Here is a 20,964-nt window from a genome sequence, read left to right on the forward strand (position 1 = left end):
AGTTTGCGTGGAATGCACACAATACGCATGGGCACAAAAATGTACACTAGACGAATAAAAGAAAAAAATGCTGCATATCAACCACGTGTTTGATAAAGCAGACAATAAGAAAAGAAAAGCACTAACACTCTCCATTGTGTGGTTTGCACGCAATGAAGTAGCGGGAGGACCGACGGCACAAACTACTTATAACAACATAGTGTCGTATCATCAAACACAAAGTGGCCAAACACCATTGTCACTGCCAAAAGCATTATTATTTTATGAATAAAAAATAGCCCGAAGCTTTCGGCAGAACCTTCCATTTTACGGCAGATATTCGATGCACAGCCTCACAGCTATATAAATGTATAACAAAAAAGATCTTACATCAAGTAGGTTGCGGTGAAAACTAGAATTGGCTCATTGCTGTAGATATTGCTTGAAAAAACCGTCGGATGCTTGCATGAAGTAGAGGGCAACCACAAGCACTCAGCAACACTTGGGCAACACTTTTATTAGATTTTACAACATATAGGAGCGCACCAGCGTAGTCGTACGAAGATACACGAGGGAAAGCGAGAGATGTGAAAGAGCTAAAAATAAGCAACTATCTAATAGTAACCCAGTTGTTATTCGAAGAACACAGCAATATCCTCATTCTCTAACTGCCAAGATATGCTATATCCCACACAAGGAGTGCTTCCGCATTCGAGCGCACACGATCATCTCCCTTCATCCCAATGGCCGAGACATCGTATGATTTCACGTAACCGAGCGTCTTGTTATCGTTTCAAGATGCTTGTCTCATCACGATCTGTGTAGCAATTGCACTTTCCAGTGTGTGACAAAATTGCTTCCCGTTTTCGCGCGCTTGATACACGCGTGCTCTCTATGATTCTTGGCGCACCTTCCTGTGTGGCCTCATATAGACTCGCTCGTTCGCAAGTGGGATTGCATGACTGCGCAACCCACACATTTTACGTATTGTTGTGCATGGTTCTTTCCACATTTGTACTTCGGTCACGTTTCATTATTAACCATGGCGCATAGCTTTGCCAATTTGTTTGGCAGTGAAAACACAGCCCGCACGACTGCCTTGTCTCTTATCATAAGGGGGCTAGAAACACTTTACACGAAGGGAAGACGCTGAGACGGCCCTGTGCATCCTTCTCCGACCTACTCGTTGCCATGATAGAACTCAGCTTTCTCCAAACGCGTTCAGTGGAGCTTCGTTCTGAGCGGCAGCAGCAGGCATACCACGTTTTAGCACCTTCAAGTAGACTGAGTTGAACGGCAGGAGACAATTTGTGATCGTGTGCGTATTCCCATCACACGTGACGTCCAAAAGTTAGGTTCGGGTGCAGGGACCTGAACTTCTTGTTTCATTTTTCGCTGGTTATTTTGAGCATCGTTAGAACAAATGAAAATGCCTCTAGAACCTTGCCTTCAAGATAATAGAGTCTCCCCACCACTTGAAGAGCACCAAGAAATTGTGCGCACAACGTAGTGTCCTCACTGCCACCAGATCACGAAGAACGGAATGCAGACGCTGTTAGTACACAGGAAGTACGAGGACATTGAGCACAGGTGCATTACAAGAACCTATGCACACCCCCTCTCGCTGTAGTTACAGCTGGTTCTTATGCATCACAGAAGAGTACTGCGAGTAGAATGCCAGGCTACCGAGAAGAGCCTGCGTGCCGATACCACATTCACTTTGCAAATTTGTGTTTCCAAACACGTCGATGGTCTCACTCACAGCTTCCAGACTGAGGTTATGTGGGTGGCAGTAATACATACCTTTTAGGTCCACTGAAAGGGTCCTGATAGGCGGGGAGGGCTATGGTTTCAAGAAGTCTCAGACTGCTCCGCGGTTTCTCAACTAGAATACAATTTTATATGTCTATCTCTGTCAAAACTGTCGATACCCCGTCGTGGTGAGAAACCCCGGAGTGGTCTCACATTTTTTCAAGGCACAGCCCTCTCCGCGCATATCAACTTTCCTGATGCAAAAAACGAGTTCAACGTGCAGCTAAAAGTGGTGTGCACTGCGTGTACTATAGCACCTGTACTCTGTCACCATCCACATGCTGTCTGACTGGCGTCTGCATTCCGCTTTTCCTGATTTGGCAGTTCTGAGGACGTTTTGTTCTGTGTACCGTTTCCTGGTACTCTAAAAGAGGTGTGGACACTCTACGAGCCAAAAGCACAAACTTCTAGAGTTATTTTTTGTGACAGTATCCAGCGAGAGACCAAAGGACAAGAATGGAATGTCTGTGGACCTTTAATAAACGTTTGGAAGTCACGTGTGTTGGGAATACGCACCACGATCCGAAATAGGCCTCCTGCCATTCACCTCGACCCACTAGAAGAAGGTAAGACGGGGTATAGCTGCTCCTTCCATACAAACCGCTGAGTCAAAGACCTATCTCCACACGTTGACAATAAGCCTGGACTGCCAAGTGAGCAAGATCAAATCGGCCGGGTATTCCGTTTTGTTGCTGCGAAGGTCCCCTGGATCTATTTTGAGAAGGCTGTGTTCGATCATGGCAACAAGAAGGTCAGAGGAGGACGGTTGTGGCCGCCTTAAAGTCTTTCCCTACGTGCACCTCCTTTCACACCGCCGTAAGAAGATCAGAGACGAGGATGGCGTGCGGACGGGCTTTTGTGCCTAGGGTAATAATGAAATGGATCCGAATCAAAACGTAGAAAGAATCAGGCAAACCAATACGTGAAATGTGTTGATTGTGTAGTCTATCAAATCACGCTTGCTGCAAGCTGGTTTATAAGGGCCAGACACGAAGGTGCGTCAACGGTCGTTTTATACAGCACCCGTACACCATGCGCTCGAAAACAGAAAACAATCTTGCCAGATACTGTTGAAAAAGGATGGACTCCAAACCGTTAAGAAACACGCATCTTGAAATGACACCCAGATGCCCGTTTTCGAGAAATAATACGAATTCTTGGCGGTTGCAACTAAGAGGGATGATTGCGTGAGCTCACTTGAGGAGGCACTACTTCACTGGGCGAAAGCATATGTGGCAGTTGAAGAAAAAAAATGATGTCTTTTCAAATATCAACTGGGTTACCTATAGGCAGTTGCTCATTTCTAGCTTCCTTAGCGTTCTGGCGGTACTTGGTCGCACCGTCGTAAGATTGTGCTGGTGCGCTGTATTGTCAAATCCAATAAGCATTGTCCTCACTGTTCGTCAGCACTTGTAGTTGTCCTCTATCTTACCCTGGTTTTCAGAGCTGTGTTTCAAACACTCTGTACCCAACTAGACCAACGTCAATATTTAGTGCTGCTACGCCCTGATTGGCGCATCCACCTTTGTGGTTACTTAATTCTAAAACATTTTTGGAGTGTTGTTAGGAGAAACTATGATAAGCAACGTAATGTGTAACTCAAAAAATCAGGTCTGGATATTTGGCACGTCTTTGCGCGTTATCGTAAGATATCTGCCGAAAATTCGAGCGGAGCCTCTTGGAGGTTTGAGTGCGCATGCTGGATAGGGAAAGGACAAGAAATTTGTGCGCTGACAGCAGCGTTCCTCGAACCACAGTGAGTATTTTGTGTTGAATCCAATTTCAGCTGCACTGTTGTCGTGAGCATAATAGAAATGCTAATGAATTATTATCAGGTTGGTAAGAGTGGACATAACACAACTTCTTCGTCTGCCAGCTCAAAATGGTCAGCCAGAACCAAGGACTTCCACAATTAGGGTATCAACACTCATACGGTCCGCCTACTGCTATAAAATTTTAACAGAAGAAATATTTCAGAGAAATGTCAGGAGAAAATTTTGAGCCAACGAACTAGGAAGTAGAAGGTGCTTAACCTATGCAGTTAACAAAGTGAAAAACGGTAAAAACGTTACAGAAGAGAGACTTTAAAAATATCAAAATAGAACTGGAAAGGGAAAAACAGGAAGAATAAATAGAAGTGCAATAAAATAATATAAAATTTAAAGACAACGATGAGAAACAGAGAAAGAAGTACACAAGAATTAAAATGACAAGTGACTACTCCTGAAAAGGACGTACTCGACCACGGCCGGACTGGAGGCGCGCGCGCCTCTCCAGTCCGGCCGTGACTCGACATTGTTTACCACGTGTGATAGCTTTGCTTCGAAGGTAAAGCCTTAAGAAATCATTCCGTGCCCTACGCAGCGTATTTCTGTTGTATTTCATTTCATTTATTTCTGTTTCATTCATTTAAACAAACCATGTCGCGGGAGGAGAGGCAAAAGGCAGATTAACTCTGCCTGACGGTGGTCATCAACCCCGGACATGTAACATTGCAACATTGCACAGAAATTGATTGATTGATTGTAGGGTTTAACGCGCCGACGCAACGCCGGCGATGAGGCGCGCCGTAGTGGAGGGCTCCGGATTAATTTAGACCACCTGGGGATCTTTAACGTGCGCCGAAATATCGTACACACGGGCGTTTTCGCTTTTCGCCTCCATCAGAAAAGCAGCCGCCGCGGCCGGGAATCGAACCCGCGACCTCGTGCTCAGCAGCGCAACGCCTTAGCCACTGAGCATTGCACAGAAACGGCAGAAACAAAACATGACAACTAGCTATACAAAGGTGATGTAGAAAAAATAAGATTATACATTTTTTTGAAAATATATAGCAGAAATTACAATAGGCGCACAACACAAATATTTACAAACTACACAGCGTAACGCTACACAATTCCACACTTAATTCCAATAAAATACAGGAAAAGCCAAAATTGTACATTTATCAAAAGTAATATAGCAGCAAGCACTACAGGCGCACAACAAAAATTATAACAAACTGCACAAAGTAGCGCTATACAAACTATACGCAGTAGAGCTACAGAATTCCCGACATTAAGTAATGTTTAATTTTTTCCTTTAGCGCGAGCCAAGACGTGGTGTGTTGCAGTAATTCTGCAACAACTGGGTGCTTATTTAGATGTCGTGCCAGTCACAACAAAAAACGTCAAATTTTGCAGAAAGGCCTTTTACACTCTTTCGCAGCCTAAAACAACAGCTGGTGTGCTTACAACCAACTACCCATTTGGGAACAAATGTTTAAAGGAAAAGAACCTTCCACGGTGGTACACTTGTTTTTTGAGACTCGAAGTTGTTCTTTTCACAGTAGACAACGATATGGCCCGATAAGACTCTTACCTTGAAAAGTTCGAAGGTGCGGTAAACTTCGTCGCTACTGATTAGAGATCTAGGATTGATGTCCATCATGCCATAGTGGTGTATGTTGTCGTGCCAGTAGTCATCGATAAGAGCCTTCGCACTGCCGTCATCCAGCGTTTGACGCAGTTTGTGGCGATTTCTGCGTAAATAACAGCACGGACGAAATACAGAACGGCTTGAAAGTTATAAACTTATTTGTTACGCTGAGGATATATCACCTAAAACAGAGACAGAAAATTCTGAAAGAAACGTGAGACTACCTATGTGCTGTATTGCGCCATGATTACACTTTACTTTTGAGAATGGTATAACCAAAGCACTGTCTGTTTAGACAATCATGATACAGTGTCCACACTACATCAAAACAGACACAGCACCACTGAGAGTATTCTGTTCTCTAGTAAACATTGTCATGGTCATTTTTCATTTGGATAGTTTTCTTCTCTCTGGTAATTTTTTGAGAAGCATGGTCAATTGCTGTAGTCAGCACTCTACATACGCTTTTACCGTGAACATGCTTTCTTGTGTAATCACCATGCAAATGTTGTTTGCACTGCTCTTCGCGCATGTTTCTAAAACAAACGTTGAGACGAAGACTATTACTCCAGGTGCAAACCCAGGAAACGCCTGGTACCATCCTTCCAACTTCCAAGCAAGCGCCTCGTGCGATCAAGGTCAACCAAGTACGCGTGCGGTTTACCGGGCTGACACAAGGTGCACCAACGTCGCTTCGGCCACCGACCGAGCCGATCCGCGGAGGAGGCAGCTTCCGTAGCGAAAGCGTCTCATCACTCGTACGCCAAACGGGAAGAGTTGCGGAGAAGGGAATGCAGCAGAGTAAGGGCGAGTGTCATCAGAACATTAAAAAAGGCCCTGGCCGCATAACATTTCACTTCGTCTATGTTAGGTCTATAAACGGCTTATAGATAGCAACCTGCTCCTGGCATCCGTCGACAATGGGAGCCAGCATGCCGAAAATTTTCGATGTACGGACAGTGCGCTGTCAGGTGGTTCTGAATTTAATTCTCAACCTTGTCAGCTTCGCTTCACTCGCAGTGCGGCCCGCGACTGGTCGCATAAAATACGGCGGTCTTACCAATTGATCACGATAGTACCGATGAGTATATGTATAATACCGGCCAGGACAGAGAATTTGCCATTCAGTCTAGACCAGGTTGTATAGTAAGCAAACTTTAACGCATACAAATAAAACTTGGTGTTAACACATTTTCCCTCTTAACGGGCATTCCTTGTTTTCGAGAATTTCTATTCGGTTGAACATAAGGAAACTTTATCGCTCTTGGCTTTATGTTTGCCGAAAGTACGAGGCAAAGCAAGTTGCACAAGGTCATTGAATAGTATTTCGCGCAACCGTTTTGTGTGGATATGTTTGTCGCCAAGCCTTCTGCCGATGTCGCCTGTAATGTATAACCTCGACAGCAGACTCACTGCAGGTACAAGTTCTAGATTCACTATCCAAGCTGATGCTGCAGTATCTCCACAAAAGCTGCATATAAGAACCAAGACTGCGGGTTTATTAACAGCGGAGCTGTCGTACAAGCCGTAACGTCGGTGTTGCAGGAAACAATACAAAGAACATGAGAAGTGCTCGTGAGAGCGTGTCTCGCGGCTTTTGCAAAAAAGACCGGCAAATACTACGAAGAACCAGAAAATGCCGAGCGCTCGTAAGCGCGCGCCTCAGGGCCACCGCTGAGTACCTGGCTTGCCAGTGGCTCTAGCAAAACAAAATTACAGCGCTGTTGTCAAGGGCTACCGCGCATGTAAGGCCGAGTTCAGACGGTTGCCGCAACTGTCGTAATAACCTTAAAAATGACGTTTTTTTACGTCTCGCCTTGCCAAAATGCGTGACACGCCGTATTTTTACGTCCATACATCACGATATGGCTTTTGCGTCGGTAGTCCGAACATAGCCTAATGCTTCACATCAGGAACATGACGATGACTACTACCAGCACACGGCAAAGCAATGACGTTACATGTAAATAAACAATTTCAAACTTTTGCAGATGCGTGGTGATGTGCCCTTTAGTGCTCCCGTATAAAAAAAAAAACCTGCAAACTTCGCTGTTGTTCGAGCCTTGCGTGACTAGTGCAAGATTCGCGAGTTGTGCTGGTGAAAGTCTACGGGGCTGAAAATGATTCTGCATCCACCAATCACCGCGAAGAAAACGATCTCTTCGATGCATGCGACTACGATCAGTAGCACCGCAAATATGCAAATGAACAATGACAATAAAACTTAACTATCTGTCCAGCAATTATCACCTACAACAGCTCCAAAAATTACGAGTCTTGTGCGTGAGTTTAAGCATCCCTGAATTTTCCTGATCCATGCTCGTTTCGTGTCTTTTCAACAGCAGAGCCGTTTAGGCTGACACAAATCCCTCTGGCGTAGACAGAACACCTCGAGTGCAGGGGAGCGTGTTCCTCGCGGCGACCACCCGGGGGCGTCCAGGCTTTGCGCGTTCGCTTACAACTCATGAGGAGCTCCCGCCTGCGTCGCCGTCGTCCTGCAGCGACCAGTGCGCTACCGGTCCACTAGCGTCACTAAATAAAGGCTTTTAGAGTATCACCACTCTTTTCTCTCACTGTTATGTGCCGCCAGGATTTTCATTGGTCGGTTGGCATCACGTGACATTTGTTTATATATGCGCGCAGCCATTTTGTTTCTGGGCGCCTATCTTCTCTCTCTCTGTGTGCTGCGCGGACGCTAGAGAGGCCGTCACACTCTGCCCGGCACAACTGGCAGCGGTTTCGTTGGGAGAGATGGCAACACTGCAAGACAGAAGCAATATAGCCACCAGACGCGTCCGGGTGCACGAAGTGACGGTATGCTTGAGCGTAGCTTATTTAGTGACGCTAACAGCCACCAGTGCGCTACGGGTCCACCGCGCCGAAGGCGATGACGACGAATCTGTGAAGCCATCTCTTCACAGTCCACATGTGGACACGGCCACCGGGCCAGCTGACGAAGGAGTCGTGTTTTACCGGGGTGCGGACGCGCTACAAGAAGATTCGCCCTGCGCCGCTGTGCCGCCGGAAGATGGCGACGAACGGTATGACGACTATTGCGACTGAATAGATCACTCTACGTACTTTTATGGTATTTGCTCTACATTTCCATCAAAATGGCTTTGCACTGCTGGGAGTTGGGCTGCTTCCTCTTTCCTGGGATACGCTGTCAGCGTGCGGAGAAGCTAGGTAGACCTCAAGCTGTTCTGATTCTCCAGCCTCCCACCACTAGTTCAAGCTGCGCCAAGTTTTTCGTTGTATAGACCCGTGCTACGGAACGGGTCGCAAACCGGAAGAAATTCACCACGCGCTCCTCGTGTTTATTTTTTGCTGATTCAAGCTGTCAAACAACACAGGCTGAATATTTCTTGCATTTTCTTTTCTTGCTGATGTACAAGTGCTATGACACGCGTGGAACGATATATGGAACGCGTTGGCCAAGGGTTAGCAGCCGTGGACGCTCTTTGCGGACAATATCTGGGCGGGTGCGCGTTTGGCGGACGCCATCCAGCTGGGTGCGTGCTTTCGCTAACCAAGCAAGTCCCAAATTCGCTTTTGTAAAAAACTCATTTATGCACACCGTAAAGCCCAGAAACGGTGTGCACTTCTCCGAGAATGAATCGGCAAAGAGTGAGCGTTACGGGCCGAGGAAAAGAGAAGCTAATACGACGCAACGGTGAGGAAAGGCGTAAACAGTGGGGAAACTGGGATCAATAGCAGCGCTACCACGTGCAGTGGCATCGAAAAGAATTAAAAAAAAAACTAAACAAGAAATAACCTACTTGGATCGCGGAATCGATGAGCATGGGCCGGCCGTTATCTATAAAGCCGGTCGTGGTATGTCTTGGCGTGCTATAGCGTTCACTGTGCACTCTGGCACAAACACCGAGCTTCCAATGCTAACCCAGTTTTACCCGCGTTCATCCGCGGCATAATTTATGCCTATGGTTGCGTGTATGTGACGAAGCAACACTCTGTTAGAGACGGCCGTCTTCCACTCTGGAGAAAAAAGTTTGCTCATACATTTCGTCTACGACCTCTGTCACGTCTATGTCTATGTCTGTGTCTATGTCATTCTCAAAAGCGCTTCGATGGTCATCCACCTCCACAACGTAGATTGGCTCTTCATTTTTATAATCGAAGGTCTCAATGCGCTACGTGACCAAGCCTATTATTACGCGTAGACTTGAACACGTTACTGAAGAAATGTCATCGATTAAAATAACGATTCCTTCATCTAAAAATAACCTATTACAATTACCATTAGCGCGCAAAAATGCGATGCAGAAATTACTTTGGAATAATCGATTACTTTACAAGTTATTTAGTCAAAAGAGGTTCAAACAAGCAATCCTGCGAACACTCTACAATAATCGACTACTTCCGTTGTGTCCGTGTTATACAACTTTTTATGGCAGCTTATATAAACTCACGTAGCAATCGATTACAATAACGATTCCTTCAACTAAAAATAGCCTATTACAATTACCATTAGCGCCCAAAAAGGGGATGCAGAAATTACTTTGGAATAGTCGATTACTTTACACGTTAGTTATTCAAAAGGGGTTCAAACAAGCAATCCAGCGAACACTCTACAATAATGGACTACTTCCGTTGTGTCCGTGTTATACAACGTTTTATTGCAGCTTATATAAATTCACGTACATGGCATAATTAGTAAGGAGTCAGATAAATATAGTCAGAAAAATCTTCACCTGACTGTACGTACCTCAACGTTTGGTCAGATATTGAGTTAGTGGTGCGAGCTACTGCGTGGAATTTCGAATCACGGGCTCCGTTTCTCTGACAATTAAAAACAAAATTTCTGCTGAGGTGCGCGAAAGACACCTACGCAGACGGTCACGGCGCGGTGCAAGCCGCGTTGTGTCTGCTATAGACCGAAGCCATGATAGTGAAGTGGCTCAATCCTCGAGGTGTCGGGCTTAGTGGTTTCAAAAAAAAAAAAAAGAACAGAAGAAAGGCATGACCATCTCGGCCCACAGATAGTGACTTCCGCACATATAAGCAGTATCGCGAAAAAATGCAGTAATATTATAATAAATAATTTTATAATGTATGAGACTAAAAAATAAATACAAGGATCATTACTTCCATAAGGAGTAATTAAAGCGTTATGAGCGACAAAATTGCAAAATCCAATCAATTACCAGTCACTCATCCCTTGTGACATAACATACAAGTGTGGTCAGGCTCTGCCAAGGATTGGCTGTAGAGCAGAGTATGCCGGTCAGATTCGCATTCCGACACCCTGGGTTCGAATCCGAGACCGCTAAACTTTCTTTTCTCTTACATCACTTTTTGCTCCGTGGACCATTTTCCCCACCATTCTTCCGGGACGCTGATGCCGGGCGCCGGTTTTTCGCGGAATGGACCAGTTAAGCCAATCGCCTGAATATATAAACAAGAACTAAAAAAAATTTAAGTTTCGAAAACCCGGGGTCATAATTCTTTATGCCAATAAAAGCATAGACAGTGAAAGTTTGGATGGGCTGCCGACGGAAACTTACGAATATACACCGATTTCGAAAGTTTTGGAGATCGCTGAGAAATACCGTCAGGTCCCCCGTTTCTTAGCATCCGAGCGCCAACACCGACAAATATCTCGCCATGATTATCTGCAATCTAGAATTTCCGTCACGCCCGTCTTGTTGGGCTTTAATGTCATGTCCTACTGCCGGTTCTTCCTGAAAGATCGTTTGGAAATGCCGCGGTCGTTATGTTGTTACAAGATCACTTCGCCCTTGAAATGAATCGTGGAACTACCCACGCCTTCTTCGTATCAACTCCAAGGGAGAGAGACTGTACACGGGCAGCAACTTCGCTATTACAAACCAATCCTATCCTTTTTTCCCATTAGACGTCAGGGTGGCTGACAGGCCTCTTCTCAAAGGTGGTCATTGTAGCGGAACAAGACGAACTCCAGAAAGGAACAATTTTTATGTGGCTGTGTGGTGTAATATCAGATAACAGTGGACGTAAAAACTAGCTGGGAGATTGCTTCCCCATGGTTATCCTCTTTGTGCTACATCCTTTTTTGTGCAGGCATGGCTCGGTCGAGAAGACTGGTACGCTGCTCTCGCTAGGACTTCGGCCTAATGGACGACGATACCGCTTTACAAACTGGTGTGTATGCCAGCATCGTCAAAATGCACACCTACGCATTTCTAGGGGGCAGTCTCGGAACTGGAAATGCACCAACACAAACATTACCTAAATGTACGTTTTCCTTACAGTTTATTTTGCGCTTGAATGCGTATCTCATAATTTATCAAAAATATAGATTTCATGTGTTCAATGCACCGAAATGACATCTGGAGGTGCGCGGTCGTGAATGACGCCTGATTAATTTAGGCCACCGTGGGATGTTTAACATGCGCCAAAATCTTGACACTCGGGCGTTTTCGGTTTTCGTCTTCGTTCGAAGTGCAGCTTTTAATGAGAAACAGCACATCAGAACCGACAGTGGTATTTTGCACATGTTCAGTAAGGAAGGAAATTATTGAAGATAGAAAGTTATCTTTTTGGAAACAACTATCTAAAAGATGTTTTTGGGCGTTCAGAAGTGTTTAACGCTCGCCCAACACTTACTCAAAATCAAATGACAAGCCGAACTGCGAGCTCGGCTGCTGCCTGGCCTCTCCAAGGAAATGTAGGAGGTCTTCATCAGGGCTTGGCCACAGATTCCTGCCTTCCTTGTAGAGTGAGTCGAACACGACCAGGTCGCAGAGGTTTTCGTCTGGGAACGGCATACTGCTATTGAAGCCGCTGCCGAAGACGCACACCACAGGTGTAGACTTGAAACGGTGCCCTGAGTTGAAAGGCAAGACAGCAGTCACTGGCAGGGTGACGGCAGTGTGTGTAAAACACATTTACAGCCAGGTGAAATGTCGACCGCTCGAAGAAGAGTGCGAGTTACTTCTGCGTTTCTTCGCAGGCTGGAGCAAGGATCGTTCTCCTCGTCTACAGTCGGGCGTCACCGCCGCCAGTTTTACAAAACGCTCCTTCGCCTTCGAGTGATGGGACTTCAATTACTCATCCATAGTGCTGCCCGATTAAAATAGAGGAGCCCTTCCCTTGATGATTACGGAGTAGCGTGATGTGAGGTAGAATGTGAGGTAAGGTCAATTGTAGAAGACAAAATCTTTTTCGACGTCCAGTAACTTGAGCAGGAAACCAGACAAGCACTAAAGAACCATGCAGATTTAGCTTTTGGTGGTGGCTCTGGTTATAGCAGAGCATTTGCGACATCTGTATTGTAGAGTCATCCACGAGCAGGTTGTCGGGCCAGGTTGGCTTGGTCTAGGACAACACGGAAGTAGTCGGACGTGCTAATACTGGTGGACGGTAAAATATTGTCTTACGGCAATGTAACTCACGGCTAAATAAAAAAGGGCAGCAGAATTCTCTGTTTACGTCCGGTATCTGCTTCTACCTGTTTATTTTATCTTAAATTGTAAAATCCATTACTTGTGCGGCAATCTACAGATGAATGTAATTCCAGAATCAAATCAAAATTGTTGATTAATGCGCACTTCAATAAAAATCTGCCACTGCTGATAATCAGGCAGTCACGTATGAACACTGCTTTCTTTAAATTTATAAATGTTTGCCACATGTTGCTAAGTTCACATTGGCTTCCTTGCATACATTTCCTCGATAAGATAAGATAACGTAATAATTTTAGTTGCCTGCAATACGTGGGTGTAACATGGCGTTTCAAGATGGCGTTTGAGTCATCAGTAAGCATTTGTTATCCCTTTTTTGCCTAACCCGTTCTCGCGGAGCCTCAACGACAGGCATCTATACAAAAACACCAGCGCGTTTCCGGCTCTGTAGCGTTGTTCTTATCCACAAATCTACAGGCCACAAGATATCTAAAGCTCATTTAATGGCTTAAAATTACTCCGTCACACGTGCCCATGCAATGAAGCTTTGACGCACTGGAGTAACAAACAGGATTTGCAGATTGTAGAATAAAGTCATACATTTCTATATTTTGAAATGAGCTCCGCCAATAAACGGCACGCATGCCCTCAGTGACTGCTCCCTGAAAAAGGTATGTAGACTTATGTAGCTTTAGCGTCTACCGCAATTAAAAAACGCGAGAACAATGCCATTAGAAATTTATGCGAGATTTCAGGTCCGCCTCCTTAGTTGAACTTAATGAAGCGACATTAACCAAAGCATAGTATCACGTTCAGGCAATGCGACTAAGGCGTCATAGTTAGCAATGCGGGAGAATCACTGATGGATTACTTGGCTGTAATTGCAAAAGCGAGGGCTTTGAGAACCGCGCAGCTCGAACGTGTGATAAAATTTCCATTTGCTGCCAAGCCCGTCAATAAAACTTCCAAACGCCTACCCCCCAAACATCCTTACCAAAATTGTCATCACAGCAGACTGTCATCACCGGGGATGGCCTGAGAAACCAACCCACTCAGGTGCATTGTCAAATGGCGTACAGTGAATTGGGCGAGTTGGTATTGATCCAAAATATAACTGCGCAGTAACACGGGGACACAGAAAGAGGCACAAATAATACAGGACGCGGTGCAGGCTAACCAATGTTTTATTCAGGAAGCGTGTAATTTATAGGAACAGCCAAATATTCGCGCCTGCGCACACTCACAGCATCGTACACTCAAATGAAAAATAAAGTTCGAAATGTCATGCTCAGCAAAGCTATCGTACTTCGACACGTGAGCAACCCCTTATTATCTCCCCACCCCCCAACCACCGGTTTAACCAAAATCAGGAAGCGCGATCTCATTCTCGTGAAGGGCGATTGACGGACAGCTTACACACTTGTCGTGGTTTTTGTGCATGTAGAATGCCTCCATGATTTCTCTTGACCAGGGGTCTTTGATTCTAAACAACACCATTGTCTGGTCGAGTGGTGGGCTACATGCGCAATCCCGGCAATCCTTGCAGTATGCTTCTTGGCCATGACAGTACGCTTCAAAACTTCACGTGTCATTAGGTGATTCTCATTGAGCCGCGGCATCAAACTATTCATACAAAATTCACGCTACTCACGCACAATAAAATCGGCCAGTGGTGATATCAGTTGCCGTGAGTGTGCAAAGATAGAACCACGACAAGGTGGGTTTTTCCAATTCTCCTATAAATTGAACAATAACTTCTGATTAACACCAACATAGCATGAATTATTTGCCTGGACTAAAAAAAAGGTCGGTGTTTATTTATTTTTTATACAATGACCCTTCCGGTGTGAGGGAATTAAACAGGGTTGTGGTGACACGCTACACGCAAGTACAATCTGACTAAGTCAATTATTGAGAAGATATAGCTGTCGCTTAATCTGCGCGTATTTCATGGCAGCAGCCGGACGAGTAGTATTTGATGACAGACAGACAGACAGACAGACAGACAGACAGACAGACAGACAGACAGACAGACAGACAGACAGACAGACAGACAGACAGACAGACAGACAGACAGACAGACAGACAGACAGACAGACAGACAGACAGACAGACAGACAGACAGACAGACAATGATATCGTTTCCCTGGCTATTGTAATAGGAGATGGAAAGTTGTCGTAATAAGAGATGGAGCGTACCGGTGACAAAATTACAGTTGCTGAACGCATTGAAAGTACTGTCCTTGTCGCAAAGAAAACCGGCAGGTGTTCTTCAATTAAGAATAACCGTCACGACAAACATATTTTTCCGCTTGAACTAAGTAATAAGGCATAAAATATCTCAGCACAGGGACTGAGTCTTGTTTTCGTAACAACGTCGATTGCTTTAGCGAGCGGCCCTACACAATTCACTTACGGATTGGGGACCTGGTCGTAATGGCTGTGGTGGTCCGTGTCGTCGTCGTCTTCGTCGCTAATAATAATGAAACGAGAAAAATGCAGGTTCATTCTTCACAGTAATATAGCCATTTGAAAAAGGAGGCACGAAAGAATAAACCAAGGTCATGTCACAAGGGCGAAGCGACCGTTCGGTGACTCTTCTCAGGATTGTTCATATGTGAAAAATTAAATCCCCCACAAATAGTGGATAATATTTCACCAAAAATAAAGAGCTTTGAATTATAGAGTACATTTTTCGGGGGCTTTCTGGCTTCCTTAAACAGGTCATCACGTTGTGATTCTTGCTTTACAGGTTTCTCTTATGAACACCATGTTCTCGCGCTACCGTTATTATACATATATAGCTATTTCACGGTGTCGCCTCCTCTTCTTTGGCTTTGACATTTGACAGTATTTCTTAGAAATTTTGAACTACAACAACAGACGCGGGCACTTAGTATATATGTAAATTTGTCAGTCATATTACCACGTGATGCCTTCCGAAAGCTCATATTTGTGGAATTTTCTTAAGGCGAGAACTACTTTCAGCCGTTGGGTGACTATCACAGGTCTATGCACTTAGCTAGAGTCACAATGACGCAGTACGGTGAATGCTCTTCTCCCTTGCGTAGAATCACAATCACGGTGAGCAGAATGCTACAACTTATTCCAGCTGCCTTTTCATATCTTCTGTACCAGGCCCCTCAGCGCCTGTTGCACCCTCCCCGCGTAATCTTTTCCTTAATGCTCGTCTTCCCACCACCCAACCACCCACCCACACACACACGCACGCGCACACACACACACACACACACACACACACACACACACACACACACACACACACACACACACACACACACACGCACACACACACGCACACACACACACGCACGCACGCGCACGTACACACACACACACACACACCTGTATTTATACATACATGGTGATCAAAACTATGTAGACAGCTTTTTTTTAATTCGGCGCTTAGATTTATGTGAGCGCCACCTCTACAGCGAGGTTGCGCGCCCAGGGTGACACAGAATTAGGTGAAAATTTTTGATGTCGGTGGCCTAATTAACTAAAATTGAATAATTAGCTCTTCAGTGGCTGCAGTATAGAGGAATGTTTGTTTTTGAATTTAGCAGGCATGTTTGTATTGAAAAGTTAGACGCAATCGTCTTTCTACGCTGATTCATTTGACATAGTTCTTCTAGAGCATTCTTAATTCGGGATATCGAACTGCGAAGTTTAATTTCCGTTCAAATGATTACGCATGCTAGACACTGAATCTACATTTGGAAGAAATACGATCGGCCAAGTGCTGTGAGCCCTCCAGTCAGGAGGGGTTGGACAGCCGTGCTAAATTAGCCGGATCCTAGAACACAAATCTGGTCCGGATTTTGTCCCTCCCCCCTAGACGTGCCTCCCACTACTCATCAGGAGCACAGCCCTTTCAGTGACCCAGATTAGCCGAACTTCTCCCCCTTTCGGAGGATCCGCCATTTTCCTGCGGGAACCTCTTGGAGGTTAAGGGTCACCAGGGGAGTCAGTCATGCATAACTCCCCGTAACCCTGCACCTTCATCCTCAAGTCACTAGGTTACAAGGGCTCACCCTTTCCCTCAGCCAACGACCACATCGCATTATAGGGCCCTTCCAATCAGCGGTTACAGGGATTCAGCGCGATCCCGTCTTCACAGTCGTTTCCCCATTGCTTACGCAACGGTGCGCACACTATAAACATGCTGTAACCATAGGTGCAGGAGTTACCGCGCAACATTGACACCCCATCCTCCTCCCAAACTGGATTACAGGAACGCGTTACTGCTCCCAGCTGTTGGGCGATTCCCATATTCCATGCTTCAAAACAAGGGAGTCATAGTTACTCCCGCCATAGTTACTGGATTGACCTTCCAAATGAGGCATCGGGAAGTTCAGTGACGACGACTATAAAGACGGGCCGCGTTCGTGAGCGATCGCGGAAGCTGGAACGACGATAGCTGGAAGGCAAGCGGCGTAATAGGGCGTGGTTACGTGTAAACGACCCCGTGGGACGCCTGGTACACGGGCCACCTTGAACAAGACGGTCGCTACCTTCCACCAAGGCTCGCGAGCGCATCTGGGCGCCCTCATCGTGGCGCTGGTGTGCAAATTGCTGACGCTCCATTCTCGCTGTTGGGCGCGGCCCTCCCTACTGTTGGAGCCGCTTGAACACATCACAGGAAAACGTGCACTAACTTGCTTATCGGAGATTCCTCTCGGATTTTCCGAGCTGCCAGACTATGTTGTACCTTTTGAATTATTAGCTGTGCTGTCCGTATACCGTACTATTTGTAACGTCCAGTGGCCTATTATGCTCACGTCCTGAACTTGTCCTTCATCCTTTTAAATATAGTCGTGAGCGCGTTAAACAGTGGCCGTCTTTCAACCTGCGTGGTCCCTAGCGCATTCAAAATCCAAGTAGTGAGCCTGCCAGGATCCCACCCGTAACATCTGCCGGAAAGCTGAATGCTGTGAGAATACATCATTGAAGACTCTAACATGGATGTCGAGAAGCTAGTGGCGATCGGGACGCAGCTACGTCTCTCAGGGCAGGAACTTCACCAGTGGAATAATACCCAGTGGGTGGAGCAGCGTGCAGAGGGGGAAGCTGAGAGAGAAGCACTCCGAGAAGCTGCAGAAAGGGAAAAAGAGAACGGCGAGAAGCTGCCTAAAGAGCTAAGAAAGAAGCCGAGAGAGCCAATGAAGCTGTCGAGAGGGAAATGCGAACCCTGGTGTTGAAGATTCGTCTTCACGAAGGGTCGCCAAACACCACAACTGTTACTCCCTTGAGCGAAACCAACCCAAATGTAGCCGTCGTGAATACCCAGATGCTCCTACCCTGTCTGATGAACGACACGACTATTTACACGCGTACTTGGAGCCCTTCGAGTGCATTGTGACTGGGAAGGGGTGGTCGCCCAGTATAAGGGGCCCATTGCCTCACTATGTTCTTGTCCGGGGAAGCGCTTACCGTGATTCGCCGCATGCCTGCAGAGGAGTCGTAGACTACAGCAAAGTGGGAAAAGCGTTACTCCAATGGTTTAGATTTATAGGATAAGGGTAGCAGGAGAAGTGTTGGATAGCCTGGTCCGAAGACAGCGAGACCGGAAGGCAGTTTGTGGCGAGGCTCTCAAGCTACTTCGACCACTGGGTGGAAACGGTCAACATTTCAAGAACGTATGAAGTATAGTGATTATAGTTCACTGTAGTATGAAGGCCTCCGTCTCTTAGGAATTTCGGAGCAATTCTACTGCTTTCGCCACCCAAACTCGTCGTCTTCTCGAAGGAACGCGAGTGTGCCGCCCTGGATGTTTTGGTAGGCGCCACGGACGTTTCTACGGTGCTAAACCTTGTGAGCCTAGGGAAGGCTTAAACCGACGCGCCGGACATCACGAATGTTGCAGCTAACACACTAGGAAAGGCAACACCAAACTGCTTTTTATGTGATTGGCCTGGACACCGCGGGCAAGACCGTCACACTGCGATCAAGGAGCATGAAAACCGACCTAAGTGTAGCAGGCCGGTTCGCTATTCCGACAATTTTCGAAGCGGTTCAGGAGATAAAGTAGTTGGCGGTGCCATTTACGAGGCTCCAAGAGCCGCGAAAACCAAGTCCCACAGAGGCGAGACGCTGGACGCAACTGGACGTGGTTCCAAGTGTAACAACACCAGCGGTGGAAATTCCCCATTTCTGGTCAAGGGAATGGCAGTTGTTCCTGGGCTTGTGATAGGAAAATTGGCTAGCGTGCTCCGAGGCATTGGAGGCGACGCAGCCATTTTCCGCCGTTAAATGGTGCACGACGATTGCGTGACTGGGACGACACGCCGAGGTGTTCTTGACGGCTCAATTCATGAACTACCGGAAGCTAAAATACAGGTTCACATGCCGTATTTGGTGGTATCGTAGCCTGCCTGATTCATCCCATGTACGAATTGATCCTTGGAAACATTTCAGGTGTACGGTGACTTCATAACGCAGATCCGAAGTCGACACAGTGTATCGTTTTGGTGAAATAAACTTAAACTTCAATATATGACAGCGTCGCCGCCAGTGAAACGGGTAAAACCACCATAAGAAGAACACTGCCTTCGGAGCCTTGCTACCTGATTTCCACCGTTGCAAGATCTGGACCACTGCGGACCCCACGTTTAAACGTGCCACCGTCCTCGTGCACTCATTTCAACCGAGGTAGACTACCCCAAGAGCAGCTATAAGACCACACTTCGAGGTCTTGTTACCGAAAAGTAGAAATGACGTCTCGCTCCGCATGAGGCTTCGCTTTCCTCGGAAGCGAAGCCCTCTTATATAGAGAATGTCAATTTGCAATGGGAAAGATGTTGAAGCAGATGCTATAGCCGAAGATTTTCTAGGGTAAATTCTGGGAGCCGCACATGAGAAGCAACTTACTTCTACAGTTTCAGAACAATTCTTGCTTCTACTTCCATACTCCATGCGTGTACAACAAGAGCAACAAGGTATCGTGAAAGTGAATTTATTTTTAACTGATTGCAGGCTGTGTTTGAGTGCGCTGTGACCAGTGGCCAAATTGATGATTGATTGTAGGGTTTAACGCGCCGACGCAACGCAGGCGATGAGGCGCGCCGTAGTGGAGGGCTCCGGATTAATTTTGACCACCTGGGGATCTCTAACGTGCGCCGAAATCTCGTACACACGGGCGTTTTTGCTTTTCGCCTCCACCAGAAAAGCGGCCGCCGCGGCCGGGAATCGAACCCGCGACCTCGTGCTGAGCAGCGCAACGCCTTAGCCACTGAGCCACCGCGGCGGGTCAGTGGCCAAATTCGGCTCCTGACTAGTGAATAGTAGAATAGTTCTTTGTTCCCCTAAAAACCTTCTTAAGGTGGGGGTGATGTGATTAGGGGCCACGCTAAATGACTGACCGTGCAATTGAGCCACTGGGAACTTAGCGACGACGCCAATACAGAGGGGCCGCTCGCGTGAGTGACCGCGGAAGTTCGAACGATGACGGATGGAAGCAAAGCTGCGGAACAGGGTGCGGTTACGTGGAAACGACCCCGGGGGACGCCTGGTCCACCGGCCACCTTGAACAAGACCATCGCTTCCCTCCGCCAAGGCTCGAGAGCGCATCTGGGCGCCATCATGATGGCGCTCGTGCGCCAATTTATCACGCTCCGTTCTGGCTGTTGGGTGCTGCCGTTCCTGCTGTTGGTGCCACTGGAATACATAGCAACGGAACATGAGCTCACTTGCATATCGGTGATCACTCGTCACCGTACTGTCTTTAACGTTCCGTCGCCTATTATTCTCACCCCCTATGCTCGTCATTCATCCTGTTAAATATAGTCAGCATGTTGAGCAGCGGCCGCCTCTCTCCCTGCGTGGTCCTTCGAATATTCGTAACACCTAGATACAACTGCGGCGTAAATGGCCGAAATATCGATCGTCGACGATAACTTACCGAACAGTGTTCACCCTTCCAATTTGCTTAAAAATATGGTGAAGTGGTGACTGTTCGGCTATACAGCGCCATGTGACCCAGTGACACGGCAAACTCTGCCAGAGGATGGGGCTACCGTCGCCTGTTAGGATCTCCCAGGAGCTGAGTAAGAGCCCCAATTGTTTCCTTCGTATATCACCCTGCTTGTGCGCTCGCAGACTTTAAAGGCACGTGTCGTCAACACGACAGAAATTGCTAAAAGCGCTCTTTTCGCAATTTCCTAGTGAATCACTTGGGCCATTGCTCTCAGTCACTTTCATTTTTCCGCCCCGCACTATTAGCGGCTGTTTGTGTGGAAGTATGACAAGCAGCGAAAAAATTCTGGGGCGGCGCTCAAGACTTGGAACAGCGCCCGACGACGGCTACTGAATCCTATGCTTTGTGCGCGTGAAT

General features: G+C 46.7%; 1 protein-coding gene across 1 annotated transcript in view; it reads right to left on the minus strand.

Moving 5' to 3' along the window:
- The window catches only part of LOC144159846 (uncharacterized), a 36,923-nt gene extending 16,354 nt beyond the window's left edge, over positions 1-20,569 (minus strand). Inside the window, exons 1-4 of the mRNA XM_077691512.1 lie at positions 20,533-20,569; positions 15,028-15,084; positions 11,815-12,034; positions 5,152-5,311 (exon numbers count right to left, since the gene is read on the minus strand). Coding sequence (XP_077547638.1) covers positions 5,152-5,311; positions 11,815-11,975 — 321 coding nt within the window. The 5' untranslated portion in view covers positions 11,976-12,034; positions 15,028-15,084; positions 20,533-20,569. The remainder of the gene's footprint in view (positions 1-5,151; positions 5,312-11,814; positions 12,035-15,027; positions 15,085-20,532) is intronic.
- Positions 20,570-20,964: the final 395 nt, after the last annotated feature.

This window comes from Haemaphysalis longicornis, unplaced genomic scaffold (assembly GCF_048455015.1).
Source record: "Haemaphysalis longicornis isolate Haplotype H1 unplaced genomic scaffold, Haemaphysalis longicornis Haplotype H1 scaffold_10, whole genome shotgun sequence".
NCBI classification, from domain to species: domain Eukaryota; kingdom Metazoa; phylum Arthropoda; class Arachnida; order Ixodida; family Ixodidae; genus Haemaphysalis; species Haemaphysalis longicornis.